The 26683-nt window shown below is 39.9% G+C and overlaps 1 protein-coding gene across 6 annotated transcripts in view; it reads left to right on the top strand.

The window, feature by feature from the left end:
* The window catches only part of SPECC1L (sperm antigen with calponin homology and coiled-coil domains 1 like), a 140468-nt gene that overhangs the window by 56173 nt on the left and 57612 nt on the right, over nt 1-26683 (top strand). For all 6 annotated transcript variants that reach the window (XM_036276385.1, XM_036276383.1, XM_036276386.1 and 3 more), the window contains 5 exons: nt 1902-1975; nt 3076-3251; nt 8431-8594; nt 12471-12562; nt 18136-18226. In XM_036276385.1, coding sequence (XP_036132278.1) covers nt 1902-1975; nt 3076-3251; nt 8431-8594; nt 12471-12562; nt 18136-18226 — 597 coding nt within the window. The remainder of the gene's footprint in view (nt 1-1901; nt 1976-3075; nt 3252-8430; nt 8595-12470; nt 12563-18135; nt 18227-26683) is intronic.

Raw genomic sequence — 26683 nt, 5'->3', positions numbered from 1 at the left:
AGCTGAGAGGAGGAAGACAATGAGTAATGTAGGAAAAAAATATCAGCATACTCATACGTTAGGGTCTTGATTAAAAGCTAACCATTTGTTAGCTTAAAGGAGACTTTTTTGATTACATGTGTCATTGCATGCAGGTGTTCACTATGCCTGGTTCTAAGCATAAGGAATGGAAGGGAAGTTTACTCAGAAACACGATGTCTATAGTTTTGATATCTATGATAATAAATAGTTAAGTTCTGTCAGTGGAATATTTTGAAAAACAATCCTAGGTAATGATTTTACCTAGGTAAAGTGTCACTTTCTCTTGCTACTTTCATTACCTTGCTTTATACATTTATTCCATTTACAGTCTTACCATGTGCTGGGTGCTGGGGCTGTGAAGTTACCACACGGCTCCTGCCTTTGAAGTGTTTTCAGTCTCCTGGTAGAGACAGATGTATAAAGAAATGTAATAGTGTTGGCAGCACCAGTTACAAGGTTATATAAGGCAGAGTTGGAACACAGAAAGGGATCCATTGGGGTGGGGAATGGTTGATAAAGTCAGAGTATTTGTCACCAGATGTGTTTTCTGGTACTTCACTAAAGAGAAAGTCACTGGTTCCTGTCCAAACCAGCTGTGACAGATTTATTGAGTGGTAGTCACTAGCATGGCCCCCTCCTAAGGCATTGCCACTTAAGCATGGATTTTAGAGCAGACCCACTAAATAGAATGTGACTTCATATATTTCTGCTTCCAAGGGCAGAGGCCTTGCCTGCGCCTTCATCTTTGTATCCCCACTCTATCTAGTATGGCACTTTCACATTAATGCTCATTCATTGTTTGCAGAGAATGAAGTTGTTTGAAGAAAATTAATTTTATGCAAGAAATAATGAGTATTGCTTTACTTTGTAAATACATTTTCATTTTGTTAAAAGACTTCCCCTAGAATTAATGTAAATAGCAGCCCCCGATGTTATATAATTAAGTTTGTAAAAATTTTATTAATTCAGCCCTGGCCTATGTGGCTCAGCGGTTAGAGCGTCAGCCCTATGAGACCCGGGTTTGATTCCAGCCAAGGACATGTACCTCGGTTGCTGTTCATCCCCAGTCCTAGTCAGGGTCGCACGGGACACAACTAATCAATGTGTCTCTCTCATATCGATGTTTCTCTCTCTCTCTGTCTCTTTCTTTCTCTCTTTCTCCCTCCCTCCTAATCTGTCTAAAGATTAATGGGAAAAAAATGTCCTTGGGTGAGGATAAAAAAAAATTATTAATTCACCACTTTTCTCCAATATTCCAGTATATAAAGTAAGTTATACTTGCATAAATACTTTAATAACCCCTGTGATTAAAAGTTTACATTGTAATAGCAGTCAGTGTTTTTTGGATTGTTTGTGAGGCAACAATATATATGTTTCTAACAACTGACTTAACTTTTTGTTTCAGAATTACGACACTAAGGAAGGAAGTAATCCAGAAATTGTGATTTAAACTTGATATTTTCTTAAGAAAGTAATGTTGATTAATACTTGGAGTGTACATTTCTTTTTTTTTAGTTATTTTTGCCTTTATTGATTTTTAGAGAGAGAGGAAGGGAGAGGAGGAAAGAGTTAGAAAGAAACATTGATGAGACAGAACATCAACTGGCTGCCTCCCACAGCCCCCCACTGGGGACTGGGCCTACAACCTGGGCCTGTGCCCTGACTGGGAATATAACCGATGACCTCTGGGTGCATGGGTCAATGCTCAACCACTGAGCCACATTGGCCGGGCATTTTTTTTTTTAAGTTTTGTATTAAAAATAAAAAGGCTTTCAACAAGGTGACTTTTTTGAATGTTATATTTAATTACCTCCTCCCTTTATATTTATTATTCCTTTTGAATACAGCTCTAAGAATAAAAACTTCTGTGATCTTTTTAGATACGGTTAAAAAACTCCAGGACCAAAAACATGACATGGAAAGAGAAATCAAAACACTGCACAGGAGACTTCGGGTAGGATAAATCTTCATGTATTATCTCATTGGAAAACATAGTTTTCTGAAAGTTAAGCATAAGGCAGTCATTGATCATGTTAACGTTCATGTTAAGCTTCAAATATTGTTATAATATTGACTCCACTAGGTTTTGAGCAGAAAGCAAATGTTATTATTTCAAATTGGGATCGGTACTAGATTCTGGATAGAAGAATGTACTAGTAATTCATGAGTGGTAATTGTAGAAAGATAGATTTAAGAAGCAAGTGTTATATTTTGGAAAGAAAGTTTATTAGCTCTTGATTATAAAGTATCCCAAACCAAGCTGTTTTCAGTCTTCTGCAGATTTGATCAGCTTGCCAATAGTAGTGCTACTCTGATGCAGAGGGTGGAGGAAGCTAATTTCATAGTCTGGGTCATGCCACAGTTGCTCAGGCTGCCTTCATGGTGTCAGAACATTTGGGGTGGTGGCTTCGGTAGAGGTGACACCCTGGGGAGGTTTCCCCACCCAGCCACACCCGGATCTTTCATGGCTATAGGAAGCAGTGGCCTGTACAGTTAGTTACTTAGCTTCTCTCTTTGTCTATGATTTCGTCCGCCTAGATTAAGTTTAGTGTTTTTCTTCTGGCTTCCTCTTCCTTTTCCTTTCTTTTTGATTTTTTTTTTCCTGTTAGTTTTTGATGTCAGGATATTTATAGGGTCTCACTATAAGATCTTTCAGTGTGGTTTACACACCATTTGCCTACTTTCTTGAGCTTTTCAGAGGTGAAGAACTACAAATTTTGGATGGTATGTTTATTCTCATAAGACTTATTTTGAAACTTGAATGAGGAAGGGAGGCTTGACATTACCATCACTAATATTTATTGAGTACTTTCTGAAGGCTTGATGCCTCAGTAGACAGCTAAAAAAAGTCTTTTGCTCATTAAGAACAAGTTCAATCATAATTATTGCATTATCTTTTAGCTATAGGTAATAGCGATTCTCTGGGATTTAAAAGAAATTTTTCATCATTTGGGACAGTACATTACAGCAACCTAATCATGAACACATTTTATTGTTTTTAAATAAGTTTTTATTGCTCTTTTTTGGAAATAAAATTTTAGTTTTTTAATATAGGAAGAATCTGCAGAATGGCGGCAGTTTCAAGCTGATCTTCAGACTGCAGTGGTCATTGCAAACGACATTAAATCTGAAGCCCAAGAGGAGATTGGTGATCTGAAGCGCCGGTTACATGAGGCTCAGGAAAAAAATGAGAAACTCACAAAAGAATTGGAAGAAATAAAGTCACGCAAGTATGTTTTGAGAAACCAGCAGTGTACATATGTTTCAACAGAACACTAAAATTCCGATTTTGTCATGTGGTATTATGGAAAGAACTTGGGGTTTGACACTGGTATGACTGAGTTTGGATCTAGTGGAAGTTATTCAACTTTACTGGCCTCGTTTTATGACACCTGTGAAATAGCAGAGTCTATATGGATCTTTCATAGTTGTCAGTGTCCATCATCATAAAATCTCTGGAGGAGCCCAGAATGGTCCCTGGTGTAGGATACATCATGGTTTTCTTCTTTCAGTCCCCACATTCTAGCCCTGTGACTTTTCTTTAGATTATAGCCTTGTGATTAAGGTTGTGGACTCTGGAGACAGACAGACTTGTCTCCTGTCCAGCTTACTAGCTGTATGATCTTGGTTAGGGCCCTCAGTTTTTTTATCTTTAAAATGAAGACAATAGCCCTGGCCAGGTAGCTCAGTTGGTTTGTGCCATCCCAAAATACCAAGGTTGCGGGTTCAAGCCCCTGTTAGGGCACATACAAGAATTGACCAATAAATGCATAAATAAGTGGAATAACAAATCAATGTCTCTCTCTCTCTCTCTAAAAATCAATAAAATCAATTAAAAAATAAAATAAAAACAATACTATTTGCTTTACAGTATTATTGTAGGCTTAGATGAGATATGTCTGCAGGGCTATAACGAATATACCTTAGCTAGTACTATTAGAGACCCAAAAAAAGAATGCAAAATGAATTTCTCCCCTTCACTCACTTGAGGAGTTTTCACTTGTTTTATGCTTATAACCACATGAATCTCCATGGTAATATTTTACTCATCTCACATAGAGATCATTGGAAACCCATAAAAAGTTTTAAATGAGATAACATTTTGATGTGCCCAGAGTTTCTCAATGAGACTCTTATCTGCTAGTGGGAGAGATTAGTTTTTGTATTTGAGGTTATTAAGAATTTGATTATTCATTACTTTGAGTAATTCTTAAGTAGGCATAGGAAAAAAATTTAGAAAAATATTTAACAGAATATTTTTGAAAAGTTGTATTTATTGTTGCTTACCTCTAGTGTATGGCCCAGTAGGCAGTATTGCTCGACCATTTTTCTTTGGCCTCCTTAGGCAGAACATGGAATGAGGCAGAAGATTATTGGTTTTCCGATGGTATAAATCTTGTATTACATTTTTAAATCTGTATATTATTGCACTGGCCGGTTTGGCTCAGCGGTTAGAGCGTCGGCCTGCGGTCCTGAGAGACCCGGGTTCGGATGCCGCTAAGGGCGCGTACGTTGGTTGCAGTATGTCCCCGGCCATGGTCGGTCGTGCGGGTGGCAGCCACTCGATGTGTTCCTTTCACGTCGATGTTTCTGTCTCTCTCTCTGTTCCTCTCTCTCCCTCCCACTCTACCTGAACAAAAAATGGAAAAATGTCCTTGGTTGAGGATTTAAAAAAATAATAATAATAAATCTGTATATTATTAAATGAATTGTGTATCAGAAACACTCCATTCTGACGTTAACCTGAGTGACTGAAATTGTACTCTTTTTAAAAATTTTTTAAAAATCTTTACCCAAGGATATTTTTCTATTTATCTCCGATAGAGTAGGAGGGAGGGAGGGAGGGAGGGAGACAGGGAGAGACAGGGAGAGAGAGAGAGAAAGAAAGAGAAAGAGAAACATCGATGTGTCAGTCTTTGAGACATATATTTAAAGGAAGTGCATCCTGAAAGAAGTAGCATCTTATAGAGCAGCAGTTCTTAAAGTGAGATCTGCGAGGTCAGACGTTTTCATAGTAATACTGATATGTTGTTTGCCCTATTTATTATGTTGACTTTTGCATTGATAGTGAAAAGCAAATGTAAATTGTTGATGAATCAAGGCCTTGGCACCAAATTATACTCAGTCGTTGTACTCTTCACCATCATGCACTTGCATTTTAAAAAATGCAGGTTTCCCTTAAGGATGTTCATAATGAAGCAGTAAATTATTGATATTATTGAATCTCAGCCCTTGAGTGTTTTTTTTTTTTTTTATCCTTACCTGAGGACATTTTTGCATTTATCTTCAGATAGAGTGGGAGGGAGAGAGGGAGGAAGAGACAGAGAAACATCGATGTGAGAGAGACGTATCGACTGATTGTCACCCACATGACCCCAACCGGGGCCGGGGATAAACTGTAACCAAGGTAGGTGCCCTTGGTGGGAACTGAACCCGGGATTCTCTGGTCAGTGAGCCAACGCTCTAACTGCTGAGCCAAACCGACCAGGGCAAGTGTATTGTTTTTTACCGTGCTGTGTGACAAAATGGGAAGTACACATAAAGTACTTCTGCCTATACTCAAGTATGAGGTTTTGTGGAGGAAAGTACAGTGTGATTGTTTTGGTTTGAGCTGTTTTCTGTTTGCATTATAATTATTTGAGACTGACTGACAGACTAACTGTGGATATTCAGACTTTGGTATTTGGTGGCTATTTCATGAAAGTGATTAAGAGAACCTGTCACTTCAAGGAAAACAACTGACAATATTTGGTGCTAGTGATAAAATGTGGGCTTTCAAGTGAATGTTAGGATTTTGGAAAACTTATATGTGCTGTTGTGAGCTTGGCAGCTTTCCTGATGAGATCAGTGGTGATATTAACAAATGTGCCTTTAAAAAAATACAGGCATCAACATTTGGAAAATTTGTGTAACTCGGTGAACCAGTATTTTCCAAATGACCAATGCATGGTATAACACAATTATGTATGGGTAAAAGATTCATTCAGCGCTGGCCGGTTTGGCTCAGCAGTTAGAGCGTCGGCCCGTGGTCAAGAGAGACCCTGCTAGGGGCACGTACCTTGGTTGCAGTTTGTCCCCGGTCCTGTTTGGGGTCATTGGATGGCAAGCAGTCGATGTGTTTCTCACATCGAAATTTCTCTCTCTCTTCCTCCCTCTCTCACTCTCGCTCTATCTGAAGATGAATGCAAAAAAAGTGTTGTTGGGTGAGGATAAAGAAAAAGATTCATGCAAAATATAAGATAGACTAGGGGATTTTAATGGACAGAGTAGAAAAGTTTTTTTATATGGTTTCAGACTCTTACAACTAACTTTTAAGTAACAACCACTTGTTGCTTGTGTTTTGGTGTAGTATCAGGAAGAATAGCCACAGTTATCTAAAAAAAACTATAATTATTTTAATATCATTAGAATTTTCTTTGCTTTTCTCAACTAACTACATATCTGTGCAAAGCCTGCTTTTTTCCTCCACCACATTGCAATAGATTGAATGTACAAGAAATGAGAACCTAGCAGTATTAAGCCAGACATTAAAGAGATATGCAAAAGTATAAAACACTACTGTTCTTACTAGTATTTTGGGGTTTTTTGAAAATATAGTCATTTTTCATAAAGTCCTAAGTTTATTTTTATTTTTAGATTAATTAAATATTTTAAATATTTCTTTAAAAAATTTGTTTTTCTTTATTGAATTTAGAGAGAGAGAAGAGGTGAGAGGGGGAGAGAGATATAAACATCGATGAGAGAGAACATCAACTGGCCGCCTCCTGCATGCCCCTCACTTGGGATCGGGCCCACAACCTGGGCATGTCCTCTGACTAGGAATCAAATTGGCAACCTCTTGGTACATGGGTCGACGCTCAACCACTGAGCCACACTGGCCGGACTATTTTAAATATTTCTTAAGGTTTAATTTCTAATATGCTAAATGTCAATAGATATAACCTACATCAAGAAAATCTCTTGGTCCTGTCTGGCTTAAACAAAGCAGTGGTTAGAGCATCAGCCCATACACCAAAGGGTCGTGGGTTTGATTCCCAGTCAAGGGTTTGTACCTGGATTGCAGGTTTGATCCCCAGTTCCTCTTGGGACTTGTGCAGACGACAACCAATTGATGTGTCTGTCTCTTTCATCAATGTTTCTCTGTCACCGCCCCCCACCTTCCGTCCCTTCCACTCTCTCTAAAAGTCAATGGTAAAAAATACCCTCCAGTGAGGATTAACAGGGGGAGAGGGTGGGGAAAACTGTTGGAGGTCCTCAATATTTAAGAGTGAAAGGGGCTCTAAGACCAAAAAATTTGATCATCACTCTGGTACATTGTTTATTAAAACTTCCGATTATATATCTTGAGGCAAAAAAAAACAAAACAACTAAGAAGAGCCAAGTGACAAATTTTCCTAAGAACTAGCTTAATTTTTGTTCACCTACAAACTTACTTGATAGTTACGTGACATGTACAAACTCTACAACTGAAATTTCACTCCAGATGAAAACTTTTGTATTAGCTCAGTGAATTAGAGCTGGCCAGAAGTGAAGTGCAATTGATTTTTTTAGATGACTCATGATCTGTCGCACTGGGCATCTAGGAGACTCATGTTACTAATATGGGCTGTCTTTTTTTTTTTCTTTGTAGAAATTCTGTTTGGAGACAGCAGCAGGTTTTTTTTGTGTTTTTTTTTTAAAGTATGGGTTTTGATTTCATTTCTTTGTATTTCCATGTCTACACATGGCATATTAGATAGAGCTAGTATAGATTATCTATATGTACTGGTGAGTTCCTAGACTCCTAGGAGGGCCTGGCCTTCTCAGCAAGCAGCCCAGAACCTTGAGATCCCCAGTTCTGAGTCAGAATCTAGGCCAGTCGCCTCCCTTTTTTTTTTTTTTTTATCCTCACCCGAGGACATTTTTTTTGTTCAGATAGAGAGGGAGGGAGAGAGAGGAAGAGAGAGAGAGAAACATCGACGTGAAGGGACACATCGAGTGGCCGCCACCCGCACGACCAACCAGGGCCGGGGACAAACTGCAACCGAGGCACGTGCCCTTAGCGGGAACCGAACCCGGGTCTCTCGGGACTGCAGGCCGACGCTCTAACCGCTGAGCCAAACCGGCCAGGGCCAGTCGCCTCCCTTTTTATTGCTAATTGATTACTGATGTCCTCACCTTACACTTACTCAGACGAAAATGGAAACTGATGGTTAAACGTACTTAGGATAACCTGATATAAAAATTTTAATATCATTTCTTGGATTTTACCAAGCAAATGAGAATATTAGACCAAGTAATTTACTTAGCTCAACTGATAGTATTTTTTATTTTAAACTGCTACTTCTTAATACTTTTCAGTTGGGCAGGGGAAATGTGTATTATCTGGTATATATGTAAAAGATTTCCTGATTTCAATATTGTTTTTAGGCAAGAGGAGGAGCGAGGCCGGGTGTATAACTACATGAATGCTGTTGAGAGAGATTTGGCAGCCTTAAGGCAAGGAATGGGACTGAGTAGAAGATCCTCGACTTCCTCTGAGCCAACCCCCACGGTAAAAACCCTGATCAAGTCCTTCGACAGTGCATCTCAAGGTAATTTCGTATACATTGTGCCAAGAGCAGGCAGTCATATTCACTTACCATGTTTTCTGGTCTAGTTTGGTCTTTTTTTACTGTCTTATTCTGAGTCTCACCAAATTTCATATAGAATTAATGAGTTAGTATTATTAAAAGGTGTTTTTTTTAGCAGGAGATTTGGGAAATTTTCAGCTTCAGAGATCTTGGTCTCAGACTTGTGTCTTACTGCATGCAGAGATATGTTTTCACACATGCCTGTGACTTTGAGAACCTTTTCTGTACCTAAGTACTTCTAGATGTATGACTTCAGCTCTTTCCCTTCCTCTGAACTTTTTTAGGTCTGTAAACTCAAATGCCTATTTGACATTGACATTGAGGTGTTTCCTAGACGTCTTATTATGTCCAAAACCAAATCTTATTCCTCGGCTTCAGTCTTTTTTCTATGTTAATGGCAGCACCATTCCACCCAGTTACTTAAACCAGAAATCTAGTAATCTTCCTTCTTCCTTAAATCCTCCTTTCTCACCTCTGCATCTAATCCATTAGCGAGTCGTCTTGATCTAGCCTTCTACATGCATACCTTTGCTTTATCTACTCCCCTCCATCTTTAGTGGCACAGTCAAATATTAGTTCAAGCTACCATCACCTATTAATTTTAGTAACCTACTAATTAGTTTCCTCATTTTATTTCATGATAAAATTCTTTACTTTATAATGGTTTGAATGAAATTTGGATCCCCAGATTCCCATACAGTTTGACCCTGCCTTCATCTTCCCTCACCTGAGCCACTTCTCCTCTGCCCTTTGCATTCCAGCTGCACTGCAGGTCCTGAAACAAACCAGGCTCTGTATCACATGAGCTTTTTTCTGCCTGGAAGCACACTCTTCCCACCACCTTCAAGTGACTGGCTCCTTTTATCTCTCTAACCTGCTCAGCTCTGGGAAAGGGAAAGGGATGTCGTTGTTTAAAACTACTAATTGTAATACATCCTAAAGCTTAAACTTTCATCTAGAAAGTCTTTAAACTTTATGATAAGCTTTATTCTAATTCATTGTAATAGTAGAATTTCTAGAATCTATATTCTGTGATTATACACAAACCAGTTTTCTTTGACTTAAAATCAGAGCAAAAGTCTCTTGTGTACACTCACATACACTTTTCACTTTTTTTTTAATCCTCACCTGAGGCCTTTTTTTTTTTTTTTTTTTTTTTGCATTTATCTTCAGATAGAGAGGGAAGGAAGAGAGAGAGAGAAACATCGATGTGAGAGAGACACATTGACCGCTGCCACCCACATGACCCCAATCAGGGCCAGGGACAAACCGCAACCGAGGCACGTGCCCCCAGGGGGAACCGAACCCGGGACTCTCTGGTCTCGGGCTGATACTCTAACCACTAAGCCAAACTGGCCAGGGCTCACATACACTTTTGATACAGACCTTTTGGGGTATAGTTAGGCAGTATCTTCTAATTTAAAATGCCATATTCACAGACCCCGAAAGTTCTATATATGATACTGGCACAAGTATAAAGATAGATAAATACAAAGTTTTCAATATAGTGTTTGAAAAAAGGAAAAAACCTGGACATAGCTTAACTGCCCATTGTAATGGTCATCAGTTATAATCCATTAATGCAGTAGAATACTATGCATCCTTTAATAAGGTTGTGGTAGATCTCAAAGCACTGATGTTAAAATGTGTCTGCAATCCTTTATAGCAAGTTTTAAAAACCAGTATTATGTAGTATGGTCTCATTTTGTTTTTTAAAGTACGTAGATGTGTTCATTGAAAGTGTAAAAAATGCACTCAATACTGTTCTTAGGGCTACCTGTCTGTAATATGATAGGAGGACATTGAAAATGTATATTCTAAAATAAAATGAGCCCTGGCCGGTTTGGTTCAGCAGTTAGTGTCGGCCTGTGGACCAGAGAGGCCCAGGTTTGGTTCCGCTAGGGGCACGTACTTCGGTTGCAGTTTGTCCTTGGCCCGGGTTGGGGTTGTATGGGTGGCAACCAGTAGATGTGTCTCACATCTATGTTTCTCTCTCTCTCCCCCCTCTCTAGCTCTTGCTCTATCTGAAAATAAATGCAAAAATGTCCTCGGGTGAGGATAAAAAAAAAAAAAGAAAAAGAAATAAAATGATAAAGGAATGTCTACACTAAATTAAAATCGTGCAGTTATTGAAAATATTAATAAAATGAGCTTTAATGCAAAGAGATAATCTGCTTCTATACTGACCTTTTTAAAAAAAAAACAAGCCCGGCTGGTGTGGCTCAGTGGATTGAGTGTCATTCCGTGGACTGAAAGATCCCGGTTTGATTACCAGTCAGGGCACATGCCCAGGTTGCAGGCTTGGTCCTCAGTGGGGGGTGTGCAGGAGGCAGCCGATTGATGTTTCTCTCTCACATCAATGTTTCTATCTCTCTCCCTTCTCTCTAAAAAATCAATAAAAACATATTTAAAAGAAAAAAACCCACAAAACAAAACAGTATTTTATAATAAAATACATTTAAATGACCCAGCAAGTCCACTCCTAGTTATATACTCAAAAGAAGTGAGCATGAGTATTCAAATACTTGTACATGAATGTTCATAATAGCATTACTTACAATAGCCAAATGTGGAAACAATTCAAGTATCCATCAGCTGATGAATGGATAAACAGAATGTGGTATAGCCATATGATGAAATATTCAATAGTAAGAAGGAATGAAATACTGATATACACTACCGTGTGGATAAATCTGAAAACATATCAAACAAAAGGAGTCAGGCACAAAAGGCCACATGTTGTAAGATTCCATCTATATAAAATGTGTAGAACAGGTAAATACATAGAGACAGAGCAGTTTAATGGTTGCCTGGAACTTGGGGGAGAAGTAGATGGGGAGTGACTGCTTAATAGGTACTGGGATTCCTTTTGGGGTAATGAAGTGTTTAAAAAATAGGTAGAGGTAATTATAGTTGCTAAATATTGTGAATGTCCTAAATGCCATTGAACTGTACCTTCAAAAATTATTAACTTTATATTATGTGAATTTTATCTTAGTAAAAAATACATCTAAAAATACAGTTCTAAATATAATGCTTAGCTACATGAAAAGGTCTACAGTGATCTACTTTATCTTGCCCTGTGTGATGTGCCTGATGTCATTTGTGTGTTCCATTTTGATTTTAATTTAGCTTCAATGAAGAACTGTTTTTATGTGCCCTTACTAGAATCTATGTCAAACCCAGGTATCTAGAAATGAATCAATTACGGCTCCTACTTTTGAACAGTTCAGACTAGAGGGGGAGACTGATACATGAGCATATAATTGCACGTTAGTGCATTAAATGCGCACCAAATAATACATGTGAAGTGAAGTGATGAACTCCACTGGGGGAGGTGAGCAAAGATGAGCAGGAGCCCAGCTTTCCTTCATTTGATACAGTTAGTGAATAGCCTCTATATTTCAGGCTTCTCACCTGATATAGTTAAAGAAATACTTTTTTCGGTTTTTTGGTACTTGGATTTTATTGATTTATAGAGCACTTTAACCTTAAATTAACTAATTAGCAAAATGAAATGGCTGGCAAAACCAGGGTTGGAAATAAACACAACTGCCCTAGGGAACAAAAAATCTACGTGGTGACGGGAGAAACCCAGGCTGCTGGGCAGGCATGGCTGTGAGTGTTCAGCAGAGGTTAGTAAAAGGTGAAAGATTTATGCGATCTGAAGAAAAACCAGAGTATGTTCAGCAGAGGTTAGAATCAGTCTGGATAGTTTCCAGGGGAGCTAAGAGCATTGGTTAATTTGGTGAACCTATAAGGGGAGACCAGTTACAAAAGCTTCCACTGTACCATGATGCATTCATTATGTACTTGTTTGTTTTTTTGTTTTTCTAGTACCGAACCCTGCTGCAGCTACAATTCCTCGAACACCTCTGAGTCCAAGTCCTATGAAAACTCCCCCTGCAGCAGCTGTCTCCCCTATGCAGGTAAGTGCCTGTGACTGTAGAGGCTCTGGAGTCTCAGCATCTGAAAGGTAGTCCTCTTTAAAATCCTTTACACTTATGTCAGATGGTGGGGCAAACAAATGACTACCACGTGAGCGATATAGTTGGAACTTTCTCCCCTAAAATACTGTAAATTGAAATAAATTATGTAAATGTCAGTTGTGTTGTTTTAAAAATCTGTAGTAGTAATAGCTAACAACTACTGAACACTTAGTATATGTTCTACACTGTTCCAGATGCTTCATAGTGTTAACTCACTTAATCCTCACCACAACTCTGTTGGGTATTAGGTACTGTTCTCATCCCTAGGTTTCACATGTGGAAACTGAGGCCTAGAAGGGTAAGCAACTTACTGAGGGTCATACAATTAAGAAATGGTAGAGCTGGGGTTTGAACCTGGGCAGTTTGGCTTCAGAGATCATGCTTTTAACCACTATACTAAGTTACTTCTCTAGGTTGAATATGTAGTTAGCATGTCTAAGTCTCTACTGCATAACAGATTATTTCAAAACTTAGTGGCTTAAAACAGCAATTTTATTATTTTTCACATTTCTCTGGGTTGACTAAGCAGTACTTTGTATGTTTTTCCTGGGCTCACTCCAGAAACTGCACTTAGCTCTAGAAGGTGGGCTGGGCCTGGGCTCAGCAGAGATGGTTGAACTACTCTCTCTCCATGTGGTCTTTTCTCTCAGGCTCCTTCACAGCATGGTGTTTCAAGCTCCAAGACAGTGAAAGTGAAAGTTAGCAAAGCTTCTGAAGACCTAGGCTTGGAATTTGGACCGTGTCACTCTATCTCATTCATTTGGTCTAAACAAATCATAAGGCCCTCCCAGATTCGGGGTGGGAGGGTCTGCATGAATTCAGAGAAGTGTGATTCATAGTGGGCTGTTTTGTAGCAGTCCAGTACAAGGGCATTGCTGATCCATTACAAACAAGTTTAGAAGGTGCTCTTTCTTGCCACTCTGGAAATGCAAACCAGAGTCAGGGCAGATGGTTGTTATTCTGTAGTGCTCAAGTGGCCGTCTCTCATTATGCCCCTGCTAGTAAACCACTTTTGGAAAGAATGGCTGAGGTAGAGTTTTTCCACATAGGTGAGAGTAGCCAAAGGAAAAATGGCCTAAAATCTATTACCCTGATACAGCATAGCCTTGGCTGCACCTCTTCCCTAATAAATAGGTTTTGGGAGCATTTTCTTTGAGTGGAGCCTTTTGTGGTTGTTTAACTACTGGCCATGTATTTTGTGAGTGAACATTTAAACATTTTCTTTGTATAATTTAAAGTGTGCTTTCTCTGCATTTATAATGTTGCAAGTGGCTTTGCATTTACATTTATATGGAAGATTTTATACTCAAAATTTATTAATTTTTTGTTAATCCTCACCTGAGGATATTTTTCTATTGATTTTTAGAGAGAGTGGAGAGGAGGGAGGGAGAGAGAGAGAGAAACATCAATGTGAGAGAGACATATTGATTGGCTGCCTCCCGCATGACCCCACACCAGGGTGGGGATCGAACCTGCAACCCAGGTACCTGCCCTTGCCAAGGAATCTAACCTGAGACCCTTCGGTTTGTGGACTGACACTCTAACCACTGAGCCAAAATAGCCAGGGCTATACTCAAAATTTAAAAGGAAGGCTCATTAATCTATAATGAGCTTTTTTTTTTTTTTATCCTCACCTGAGAACATTTTTTCGTTTTTTGTTCAGATAGAGTGGGAGGGAAAGAGAGGAAGAGAGAGAGAGAGAGAGAGAAACATCAATGTGAAAGGGACACATCACGTGGTTGCCACCCACATGACCCAACCAGGGCCAGGGACAAACTGCAACCGAGATACTTGCCCTTAGTGGGAACCAAACCCGAGTCTCTCCGGACCGCAGGCCTACGCTCTAACCGCTGAGCCAAACCGGCCACGGCTGTAATGAACTTTTTATATGCTCTATTAATTAAACTTCTAAAGATCTGAAGATATAAATGAAAGCAAAATAAAGCTGCATAATATGATAAACTGAGTGTTGAAGTTTAATGGACAAGGCATCACTTTGTAAATCTTCGTACAAGTAGGAGGTGAAAAGCTCATTTCTCTAACTTGAATAAACTAATAATTATAAGCTATATTCAGTAGATATTTAGTATCTGATTAGTTAGCACAGTTCTTCTCAAACCTAAATGTGCATAAAAATTACATAGGTTTGTTTGTTTGTTTTTAATCCTCACCCGAGGATATTTTTCTATTAATTTTCAGATAGAGTGGGAGGGAGGGAGAGAGAGAGACATCAGTGTGAGAGAGACACATTGATTGGTTGCCTCCTGCATGACCCCACCAGGGCCAGGAATTGAACCCACAACCAAGGTGCTTGCCCTTGACCAGAATCAAACCTGCGACACTTTGGTCTAAGGGCTGACACTCTAACTACTGATCAAAACTGCCCAGGGCACATAGAGAGTTTTTAAACATGTAGATTCCCAGGCCTTATCCCAATAAATGAAAATCTCTGGGGAATAGGGCGTGAGATTGGGATTGTTCCTTTTTCAAAACTCCCGGGGTACAAACTTCACTTCTGGCTATGAGGGAGTAATGGTCGTGGTTACTGTGCCACCACAAACAACTAGAAAGCTGGACAGAAGAATAGGAAGAAGTTATATTCAGACATTGCACAACAGGCAGTACAAGAATGATCCATAAATAAAAGTTAAAAGATAAATTAAATCCTGCTGTGGCCCACACTTTTCCTTTTGGCAATTTCCAGATGGTGGTAGAGGTAAGATGAGCCCAGATGGAGCAGGGAAGGGGAAACCAGTTGGATCTGAGGAGACACACAGATCGGTGTTGAGGAGAATGAGAATGCCAGAATTTATGGGCAGGGTACCTGGGAAGAGGGAGCTATGCAGAAAAGGTGTTCTAGAACTGTGCAGAGGTATCCCCTTGAGTACCCCTAAAAGGCTGGAAAAGAACAAATCCCCAGGAAAGAACAGTTACCAGGGAGCTGTCAGATAAACGTTTCTCATCATTCACATGGGGCAGGTTTTTAATTGGAGTTCCCACTGGTCACTGTGGAAAATCCACTTTGAATACTTGGAGCATTTATTAGAAACCACCAAGGGCCATACTATAAAGTGGAACTAAATAGTTCTAGTGTAAACACTGTTCTACACCTGCCCTTAATAACCTTAAAAATAAGCCTCAAAAGAACCATGGAGATCCGTAAGTAACTGAGCATCCTCTGAAATGCTTCCCTGTAATCTGTACCTCCTGGTAGTCATGCTCTATGCAGTCTGGAGTATTGGCTGGACTCCATGACTTGCTCCTGATTAATAGAATATGGCAGAAGGGATTGGTTGTCATTTACAAGGTAAGGTTAAATTAGCTTCTTTCTTGAGTACTCCTTTTGCTGTCTCTTAGATCTAGTCATGCCAGTGAGCAATTGGAAATAGAAATACTTAGCAGTAAATTTAATAAAATATTGTATAAGACCTGTACAATGCAAACTATAAAATATTGCTGAGAGAAATTAATGAAGTAATAAATGGAAAGATACGTTATATTAATGGATTAGAAGACTCAATATTGTTTATATCTTACAGTTCTCCCTCACGTTGATCTGTAAATTCATCTCAATCCCAGTATGCTATTTGTGGAATCTGACCATATAATTTTTAATTTATATGGGAATTCAAACAACCCTGAATATTTAACACATCTGGAGGAAAAGAAAAACAAATTTGGAGGACTTCAGCTACCTGATTTTAGCACTTAAGTAATTAAGACAGTGTGGTGCTAACATAAGTTTAAATGTAGACATTAGATAAGTAGAAAAGATAGAAATCCAGAAATACAACACTTAATTTTCAGCAAAGATGCCGAGGTAATTCAATGGGAGAGGGGTAGCCTTTCCAACAGAGGATTCTGGAACAACTAGATATCCATATGGGAAAAAATAACCACAACCCTTACCTCATGGCATTTATGAAAATTGAAATTAACTATAGGCCTAAATGTAATAGCTAAAACTACAAAATTTCTAGACGAAAACGTTAGAGAAAATCTTTATAACCTTCAAGAAAGCAACGATTTCTTATTTAGGATACAAAAAAGAACGAACCATACAAAAATTGGTAAGCTGGGCATCAAAATGTAAAACTTTTCTGAAAGACATTGAGAAAAAGAAAAGACAAGTTACAGATTGGGGAGAATATATTCATAATACAACTATCTATTAAGACTTCTATTTAAAGAAGACTTTTTTGTCTTCTTGGTTGAAGACAACCTAGTAAATAATAAACAAAAGATTTGAAAAGTCCCTTCCCAAAAGAAGATATAAAAATGGTGAAGAAACATAAAATGCTCAACGTCATGAGTCAATGAGAAAGTAAAAATTAAATCCACAGCAAGGTCCTACTACACACCCTATATAGGATGTCTAAAATGTCAAGGCAATATTAAACATTGGCAAGGATGTGGAGAAGCTGAACTTCTTGTACATTTCTACTGGGAATATGAAATGTGTAGTTAGAAGTTAGATAGATATAAAAAGGCTGGGGAAAAGCTGAGGAAATAAGCCTGAGAAAAAACACAAGATGGTAAACAGCATGATCTGTGTGGAAATAAGCAGTTTGGTGATGTTTGAGCATTATTTAGAGGAGGAGAACTGAGAGGTTTTAAGTATTGGTGCTTCCTTCTGGCTGCATGCAGGGGATGTATGCATAAGAATGAATTGAGGAAGCTGGTGACAAAGCCTAGGAAGGCTTGTATTGGGGCAGTTGAATTAGGAGAGTTAGTAGTTGACAGAATTGAGATCTATTTGGAACTAGGGCATGAATTGAATGACCAATAAAAGAACAATAGGAGCACATCTATTTCTCTCTAATTGGTATGTGATATATAAGAATTATCTTTAGCCCTGGCCGGTTTTGCTCAGTGGTTAGAGCATTGGCCTGTGGTCCAGAGAGACCCTGGTTCGGTTCCCGCTAAGGGTACGTGCCTCCGTTGCAGTTTGTCCCTGGCCCTGGTTGGGTCCTGCGGGTGGTAGCTACTTGCTGTGTACCTTTCGCGTGATGATTCTCTCTCTCTCTCCCTCCCACTCTATCTGAACAAAAAATGGAAAAATGTCCTCGGGTGAGGATAAAAAAAATAAAAAGAATTATCTTTAAACAAGATAATGAGATTGTACGCAGAATACCAGTGGTTGCCAGGTGTCAGTGATGTGGGGTCAGGAAGGAAGAAGGAGAAGGTATAATTGTAAAAGGGCCATAGGAGGGATTCTTGTGGTGATGGAAGCATTCTGTCTGTATATACCAATGTCAGTATCTTGGTTGTGATATTATACTGTAGATTTATAAGATGTTATCTTTGACGAAAACTGGGCATATGAGATCTTTTTGTTTTAAAATGGTGTATTGGTCATGTTATATGCCAGAGAGAAAGAGAGTTTCAGCCTTACAACAATTTGGAAGGGATTATGCAAATTTATAACTAAATATTTATTATCTGCAACTTTCTTTGTGAGTCCCAGCTCTAGATTTAACCTGACTTTGATAATGTTTATCTTATGATTTCAGAGACATTCCATAAGTGGACCAATTTCTACATCTAAACCCCTGACAGCCCTGTCAGATAAGAGACCAAACTATGGGGAAATCCCTGTTCAAGGTACATCTCATATGTTGCAGTATTTCACTTTTTGTTATTAACTTTTTAATTCTGACCTTTTTTGATTAACTAAATTGTTATTTTCTTTATCCTTGACATTATTTAAGCCATTCTGGTATACATGTTTATGAGAAGTTTACTAATAATATGTCTTAATTACAAAAGGAGAGGTCAATTATTAAATAAGTACATCGTAGAAGACAACTCCCTCATAGCATCATGATAAGTAATAGAGAGTTGCTTTTGCAAGGCACTGTGTTTTCTTAGTTTTTTTTTTGGTGTACAGATTGTTATCCCCATTTTATAGGTACTAAAGTGAGGCTTCACAAAGTATCTTAATGCAGGTTAACATAGTTATTGAACAGTAGACCTGGGCAGTCTGACTCCAAAGCCTACTTTAAAAATCTCTTACTGTCTGTTGTTCATAAGAAGGAACTGAGACTCTGCAAGACGAGATCCAGCAGTTCTTTTCTGCACTTGTGAAGGGACTTGTCTACTTTCACACAGTGCTTTATGGGAGAGCCAGCACCAGAACCCAAGTTTCCTCCCTTTTGAGGTCAGGGCTCCTTTTCTTACCCACACTGCATTTTTATGTGTGGTGCTGAAATGCATTGGAAAAATGGTTTGTGGCATTGTCATGGTGCTGTGAAAAGCAGCACTTCATTTGGGATACGTGTGGAGATGCTCAGCAGGTGCGCATGTCACTCAGGAGCCTAGGTCTCCTCTTAGCTAATGCAGGCCAGTCACTTCCATGTGTTCTTTTGTGCACGCTCTTCGTCGTAGACGTTAGGTGTTAGGCTCAGGTAAGACTACAAGGTTTTGACAAGTGCAGGGAAGAAATAAGCAGATATATGAGAGTAATTCCATTAAAGAACCTAAAGGACTGGCTCCGTGGACTCCATGTACCACCATAGGGTTCAGTTTGGCAGTGGAACTGAACTGCTCCTATACCTACCAGTCCTGAGTGTTCAAATAAGCTGGTTGTGCAAACATTAGGTGACAGTGGAAGATGTTACTGCTGCTGCTTTCCCTGCACAAAGACTTGCCTGCTCCTTTTCCAGGATATTCTTTTTGGTTTTCATGACATCACACTCTTGCATCTTTTCTTTCCTCCTTGGCTGCTCCTCTGCCTCCTCTGCTCGTTCCTTCTCCCCAACCAGTGGTGGTGGTGTGCCGCAGAGCTCTGTCCTCAGGCCTGTCTTCTTTCTGTCAGTACTCACTCTGCCGTTGTATCCTGTCTGTATTTTTAACTTCTATTTTTATTCTGAGAACTGCCAAATTTTATATCTCCAGCCTGTTTCTGTCCTGTGGACTCTAGATTCATATATCCAGTTATTTGTTTGACATCACCATTTTGGTGTTGAATGCTATTAGACTGAGGTTGTCCAGGATGAGATTCCTGTGTGCAGTCTGCCTTCTCTACCTCAGTTAATGGCAATTTTATTTTTTCAGAAACTTGGGAATCATTCTTAATTCCCTTTGGAGTCATGTCTTAGGCCCCATATATGAGACCTGTTCGGTTCTTAGGAAACCCCATTGGCTCTACTTTCAAAATGCATCCAGGACTGGAGCATTGCCCCGCCACCACCTTGGTCGGAGCCGTCACCATCTCTCACCTGGATTCTGGCAAAAGATTTCCTAATCCCTTTCCCAGTCTATTCTTAACCCTATAGCCACTGTAATCTTGGAAAATATAAATTGGAACATGTCATTTTACTCAGAACCCTTCCATTTCTTTCAGAAAAATTAAAGTTCTTTTAGTGGCCTCCAGATCCTCCTAGCCTGGGCTCAGTTGCCCCTGTGGCCATATCACCTCTCTCTGTTGGTTACTCTGCCCAGCCACCTGGGCTTCCTTGCTATCCTGGGACACTCAGGCACAGTCTTGACTTAGTGACCTTATACTGGCTCTTCCTCTGCTAGAACCACTTGTCCAGAAGGAGGACTTACTCTCCGTTTCTCTCAGATTTCACCTAGGTGAAGTCCTGAGCGCTGTATTAATCATTGTAATTCACTCTTTTCTCCATACACCTCTTTCTCTGATCTCTCTCTCAACCTTAGCACACATCCCTTCTAATGTACTATGTAGTTTACTGATCTATAACTGTTTGTGAACTTTTTCTTAGTAGCACACGTGGCTGAGAATAATGGCTCTTAATTGTCCACGAGTAAAATATTTTCGTTCATTGCAAGGCAGCCGAGGTCTGCAGGGTTTTGCTTATCTGCCAGCAGTGGCTGTGGAAAGCATCAGTACAGTTATGTTTTGTGCTTCTTAAAAGAGCTGTATGCATCGAGAGCAAAGATGGGAGCCAAGGGTCCAGTAACTCCCAGTGCCCTGTTTCTGTTAATAAAGTCACCCTTTGACCTGCAGTCATAGTCAACCACAGTTGGAGCCAGGAGCCAGAACGACACAGCCTTTGCAAATGTATATAATCCGGGCCTGTGACAACCCTGTGGGAGAAGCCCCTATCTGGAGAGCATTGAAGTGATCCTCAGACACCAAAGAATACTTGAGTCACAGGCCCCAGTGACCCAGAGGAGGGCAGGGGTACTCCGTGAGAAACGACTCAGGGCTGTTCTAAACTTCCTGAAGCCAGGCTGAAGCCAACCCTTGGGGCCTTCTCCCTTTTGCCTACTACCCTCCAGACTCATCATCTTAATTGGCTCACATCAGGGCAAGATTTGACCAGGGAAATTCAGCATCAGCAGTGTTTTTTTGTTTTGTTTTGTTTTTAATTTTTTTCTTTATTGATTTTAGAGAAAGAGGAAGGGAGAGGGAGAGAGAGAAACATCCATGAGGGAGAACGTCGATAGGCTGCCCCATGCATGCCCCCCACTGGGGATTTGGCCCACAACCTGGGCATATGCCCTGACTGGGAATCGAACTGGTGACCTCTTAGTGCACGGGTCGACGCTCAACCACTGAGCCACACTGGCCATGCAGCACCAGCACTATTTCTTGAACTTACCTATTGATGAGACTTACCTAAGTCACCTGATAATATATGGAATCCTTGCCATGGACTCTTCAGGAAAGGGAGTTTGGAAACTTCATTTTCAAAAGCACCCCAACTGATTTTTAGGAAAGGACAAATTTGGGAAATTAGGCAAAGATTATTGTTTCATTTTTCCTTATGCCTTGCATTTTGTGGGTGGGGAATGGGTTGTGGAAGGTCTGTAAGCCAAGGTTATCGAAGACACAAACTAAATGTGTTAAGTGTCTTTGGAGCCAGCTCAATCAGATATTTTTCTGGCTTTCCTCATTTTATTATCAGGTAATGTATCATATGATAATGCCATTGGGCATGAAGTGTGTGCAGTCTGTCTGTGTTAATGCCGGTCTAGTTCTCCACTTCATTCTGTTATAATGCCTTAATGGGGCTTAGTGGAAACAGTGCAAATACAGGAGACAGAGGAAAACACACTTAGATGGATTTTTATCTGAGAATTTGTTGACAGTGTGATCTTATCTTACATAGTGACTAGAGAAAGAAACCACTTACAAATCTGAGAACAACCAAATGATTCTTGGTTATAAAAAGCCACCATGGTTATCCAAACTGGGATAAAAGAGTAGGATTTCCGAGCTCGTTCTTGAACTGTTTTTCTTCCTTGATTGTCTCTCTTATCATGGCATAAATAAAAACATAGTCTATAATAAAATAAAGAAAATTGGAAAAAAGTATAATTTTCATTTTGAAAGTTTTAGTGGCTTTATTACTGAAATTTAAAAAGGTGCTGCCTCTCCCTGGCTGGTTTGGCTCAGCAGTTAGAGAGTTGCCTGCAGACCAAAGGGTGGCAGGTTCGATTCCCAGTCAAGGACAGGTACCTGGGTTGCAGGTTTGACCCCCGGCCCCAGTGAAGGTCGTGCAGGAAGCAGCAATCAATATGTCTTTTTCACATTGATGTCTCTCTCTCTCTCTCTCCCTCTCTTCCTTTCACTCTGTCTACAAAGCAATGGGAAAATATCCCCAGGTGAGGATTTAAAAAAAAAAGGTGCTACCTCACTTTGGTCAGTTTGGCTAAGTGATTAGAGCATCAACCCGTGGACCAAAGGGTCTCAGGATTGATTCCTGGTCAAGGGCACATACCTGGGTTTTAGGTTCAGTCCCTGGCCCTGGTCAGGGTTGTGCGGAAGGCAACCAATCTATGTGTCTCTCTCGCATCGATGTTTCTCTCTCTCTCTCTCTCTCTTTCTCTCTCTTTCTTTCTCTTTCTCTCTCTCTCTCTCCCTCCCTCCCTCCCTCCCTCCTTCTTTTCCATTCTATCTAAAATATATCAATGGAGCCCTGGCTGGTTTGGCTCAGCGGTTAGAGCATCGGCTTGCCGTCTGGAGAGACCCGGGTTCGGTTCCCGCTAAGGGCATGTACCTCGGTTGCAGTTTGTCCCTGGCCCCGGTTGGGTTGTGTGGGTAGCGACCACTCGATGTGTCCCTTTCACATCGATGTTTCTCTCTCTCTCCCCTACTCTATCTGAACAGAATATCAAAAAAATGTCCTCGGGTGAGGATAAAAAAAAAAAAAACAAATAAAAAATATCAATGGAAAAATATCCTCAGGTGAGGATTAACAAAAAATAAAATAAAAAGGTGCTACCTCTTGTTCTACTACATTTAAATTAGAGAATTTGTGGGTTTGTGTTTAAGACCCAATATTCTGTGTGTGTGTGTGTGTGTGCGTGCATGCGCGCGCACACTTGTTTGTTTTCTGTTTCTGTTTTTGTTTTTTTTAGGGAGAGAGAGATAAAAACATCAATGTGAGAGAGAAACATCCATCGGCGCCTCCTGCATGCTCCCTACTGGGGATTGAGCCCGCCACCTGGGCCTGTGCCCTGACTGGGAATCGAACTGGCACCTCTAAGTCCATGGAATGATGTTCAATCCACTGAGGAACACTGGGTGGGCTGTGGGGTTTTTTTTCTAGTTATGTATTTTATAATAGATGTGTGGGTTTTTTTGTTGTTTTGTTCTGTTTTAGCATCATTGCTTGTATGTCAGTTGCAGGAGAATGTATCAGACCAGTGAAATCTTGTTATAAATGGACTAATCAAATGCTCTTGTTATTATTGTCAGCAGTTGAGTTAAATGGCTAGGGTCATGACTGGTGCTGCCTCAGTGAGTCTTTACTAGGCAGGATGTGAATTCGTATTTGTGGCCAAAGCAGGAAAGGATAGACCAACTACCAGGTACATGGTACAGGTAGTTGAAATGGTCTTTACTGTTCCCATTTGTATAGTGATCTTACAAGGTCCAGAGTGTTAAGAGAAGACTTCAGCTGATAGTTCAGTTGGTTGGAGAGTTGGGTTGCCCAGTATCAAATATTGTGAATGCAATGTCTGTGCTACTTGCTCAGACATATAGATGTCTGAGAAAGTTGATTAGTCTAAGTGGAGTCATGTTCTGTAAAGACATTCGTACTGTTATCTTTCCAAATTATATTACATGAGGTTTAGAGATATACATATTTTTATTATTTATTTATTTATTTAATCCTCACCTGAGGACATTTTTCCATTCTTTGTTCAGATAGAGTGGGAGGGAGAGAGAGGAAGAGAGAGAGAGAGAAACATCGACGTGAAAGGGACACATCGAGTGGCTGCCTCCTGCATGACCCAACCAGGGCTGGGGACAAACTGCAACCGTGGTATGTGCCCTTAGCGGGAACTGAACCTGGGTCTCTCTGGACCGCAGGCCGACGCTCTAACCGCTGAGCCAAACCGGCCAGGGTGAGATATAAATATTTTTAAATAAAATTTTCTAAATCCTCACCCAAGGAAATTCATATGTGTTTTTTTATCCTTACCCGAGGACATTTTGCATTTATCTTCAGACAGGGAGGAAGAGAGAGAGAGAAACATCGATGTGAGAGAGACACATCAAGTGGTTGCCACCCACGTGACCCCAACCAGGGCTAGGGATAAACTGCAACTGAGGTATGTGCCCTTAGCGAGGCCTGAACCAGTCTGTGGGCCGACACTCTTAACCACTGAGCCAAACTGGCCAGGGCCCAAGAAAATATTTTTTAAATTGATTTTAGAGAGAGAGGAATGGAGACAGAGACAGAAAAATATTGATGTAAGAGAGAAACATCTATTGGTTGCCCCCCATACGCTCCCAGACCAGGGGTCGAACCCACGACCTAGGTATGTGTCTTGACAGGGGAATCAAACCCACAACCATTTGGTGTATGGGACGATGCTCCAACCAACTGAGTCACCCGGCCAGGGCTTTAAATATTCAGTATTTTTTAAAAATTGATTTATGGTAAGGGTACATGTAATGTGACACAAAGTTAGGATATTTTACTAGAAAGTCACCTTTATTAAAAGTTGTTGTATCTTTTTTTGTTTTTATCCTCACCCGAGGACAGTTTTGCACTTATCTTCAGGTAGAGCAGGAGGGAGAGAGGGAGGAAGAGAGAGAGAAACATCGACATGAGAGAGAAACATTGATTGGTGGCCACCCACACAACCCCAGCCAGGGCTAGGGACAAACTGCAACCAAGGTACGTGCCCTTAGAGGGAACTCTCTGGTCTGCGGGCCAACGCTCTAACTTCTGTGCCAAACTGGCCAGGGCTCTTTACTTTTTTTGTTTGTTAATCCTCACATGACTATATTTTCCATTGATTTTTAGAGAGAGTGGAAGTGAGGGAAAGAGAGGGAGGGAGAGAGAAACATTGATGTGAGAGAGACTCATGGATTGCTTGCCTCCCACACATGCCCAGACCTGGGCCGTGGATCAAAGCCGCAACCCTAGTTGCATGCCCTTGACTGGGAATTGAACTCTTGACCCTTCAGTGCGCAGGCCAACGATCTAGCCACTGAGCTACACTGGTCAGTGCTTTATCTTTCCCTTTTTTTTCCATTTTATAATAAGACTAAATTTATTCAATAACCTAGTAAAAGTTTTGATTATAAGTATCCTACAGTATAAAAATTACAAAACAGATTTGTGGATTTCTAATGTATTAATACAAAGTGCATGACTATACACAGTACATCTACAGGCCGAGGGATATAAGGGGAAAAGAAGATTGTGGTTGAGGTCTAGTAATAAATACAGAAGTAGAGATGATCCATATTATAGTATATTCTCCTGCCAATACTGCAGCCAAAATGTACCAAAAAAATAAAAAATAACTATTTCAAAATAACAGGAGGAAGGTGATAATGGCTGAGACTCTCGCAATACACCTTAAGGGCTATGAGAGAGCCCCTCCAACCCACCGTGTAGTCTGTACATATGGTGGCTTGTAGTTTCTCCCAAAAGAATATAAAATTTTAAGTTTAGATTAAGAATTATAAAACTACATGGTACCCATAAAAAGTGCCTCACTCCTTATTGTTAATTTGTACTTTCCAATTTTTAAAATCTGGCTTTAAAAATAAGCACTGAATCATTTTATTATAAGGTAGGCATATGATCCTCCCTCGTTATGAAAAGTATGAACTGGTAATGTTTTTCCTGAACTTGTAGAAAAGACGCAATGAGAGTACTTTGGTTTGGGTTCAAGTAACGGGCTTTTTATAAAGATTTTAGAACTGAAGGGCCCTGCATTCAGGATTTATCATCTAACATCTCAGTGTTCAGAAAGCCTGACTACCAGAAGCCAAACCAAAACCAACCCATTCATGATTAACACACCTCTTTTCTTTTATTAGAATTTTACTTTAATATAGTAAAAAGCAAAAACAAAAACAAAAAAAACCCAAACCCTGAAAGGTTAAAACAAGTTGGAGAGCCACTCTATACAGATAAAACATTCACAAAGATCAACTGAAGTAATCCAGAGCTACAACTGAATTGTACAGATTTTCAGTGAAGTTACCAGTCATGGAACACAAAGTCAATTATTTGCACACTTGGCAAGCCCTCTGAGAAATGTGCCCTTTGTTTTTTTATGCCATCCTGAAGGCTTGCACATTTTATTTTTCAGATAATTTAATTTTTAAAAAATATGTTTTTATTGATTTTTTATTTTTACAGAGAGGAAGAGGGAGAGAGATAGAAACACTGATGTGAGAGAGAAACATTGGTCCGTTGCCTCCTGCACACCCCCTATTGGGGTTCAAGCCAGAAACCCGGCATGTGCCCTGATCAGGAATCCAACCCAGACCTCTCAGTTCATGGGATGATGCTCAATCCACTGAGCCTCACTGGCCAGGCTAATTTAATATTTTTAATAGAGTGTGTTCTCTACCATGTGGTAAAGCTTTGGTACTATTCATAGAAAACTGCATATCCTAATGACTTGACATTTCCCCAAGAGGAGCTTTGATTCTGCTTTAGAAGTTTCATATAAATTAAAATCTTCATCAAATATCAATATGAGGGAGGTGACACAAGATACAACATATACAGTCTAGTTACCTCTTTGTATATTTACAAATAACTCCTTCAAGATATTTACATGTGAGATCTTATTCTGTCCTGCTTGGTATTCAGCAGTACAGGTTTGAAT

Source organism: Molossus molossus, unplaced genomic scaffold, assembly GCF_014108415.1.
Source record: "Molossus molossus isolate mMolMol1 unplaced genomic scaffold, mMolMol1.p scaffold_m16_p_22, whole genome shotgun sequence".
NCBI lineage: Eukaryota > Metazoa > Chordata > Mammalia > Chiroptera > Molossidae > Molossus > Molossus molossus.
The sequence above is the reverse complement of the archived record's forward strand: the minus strand, read 5'-3'. Positions and strand labels throughout refer to the sequence as shown.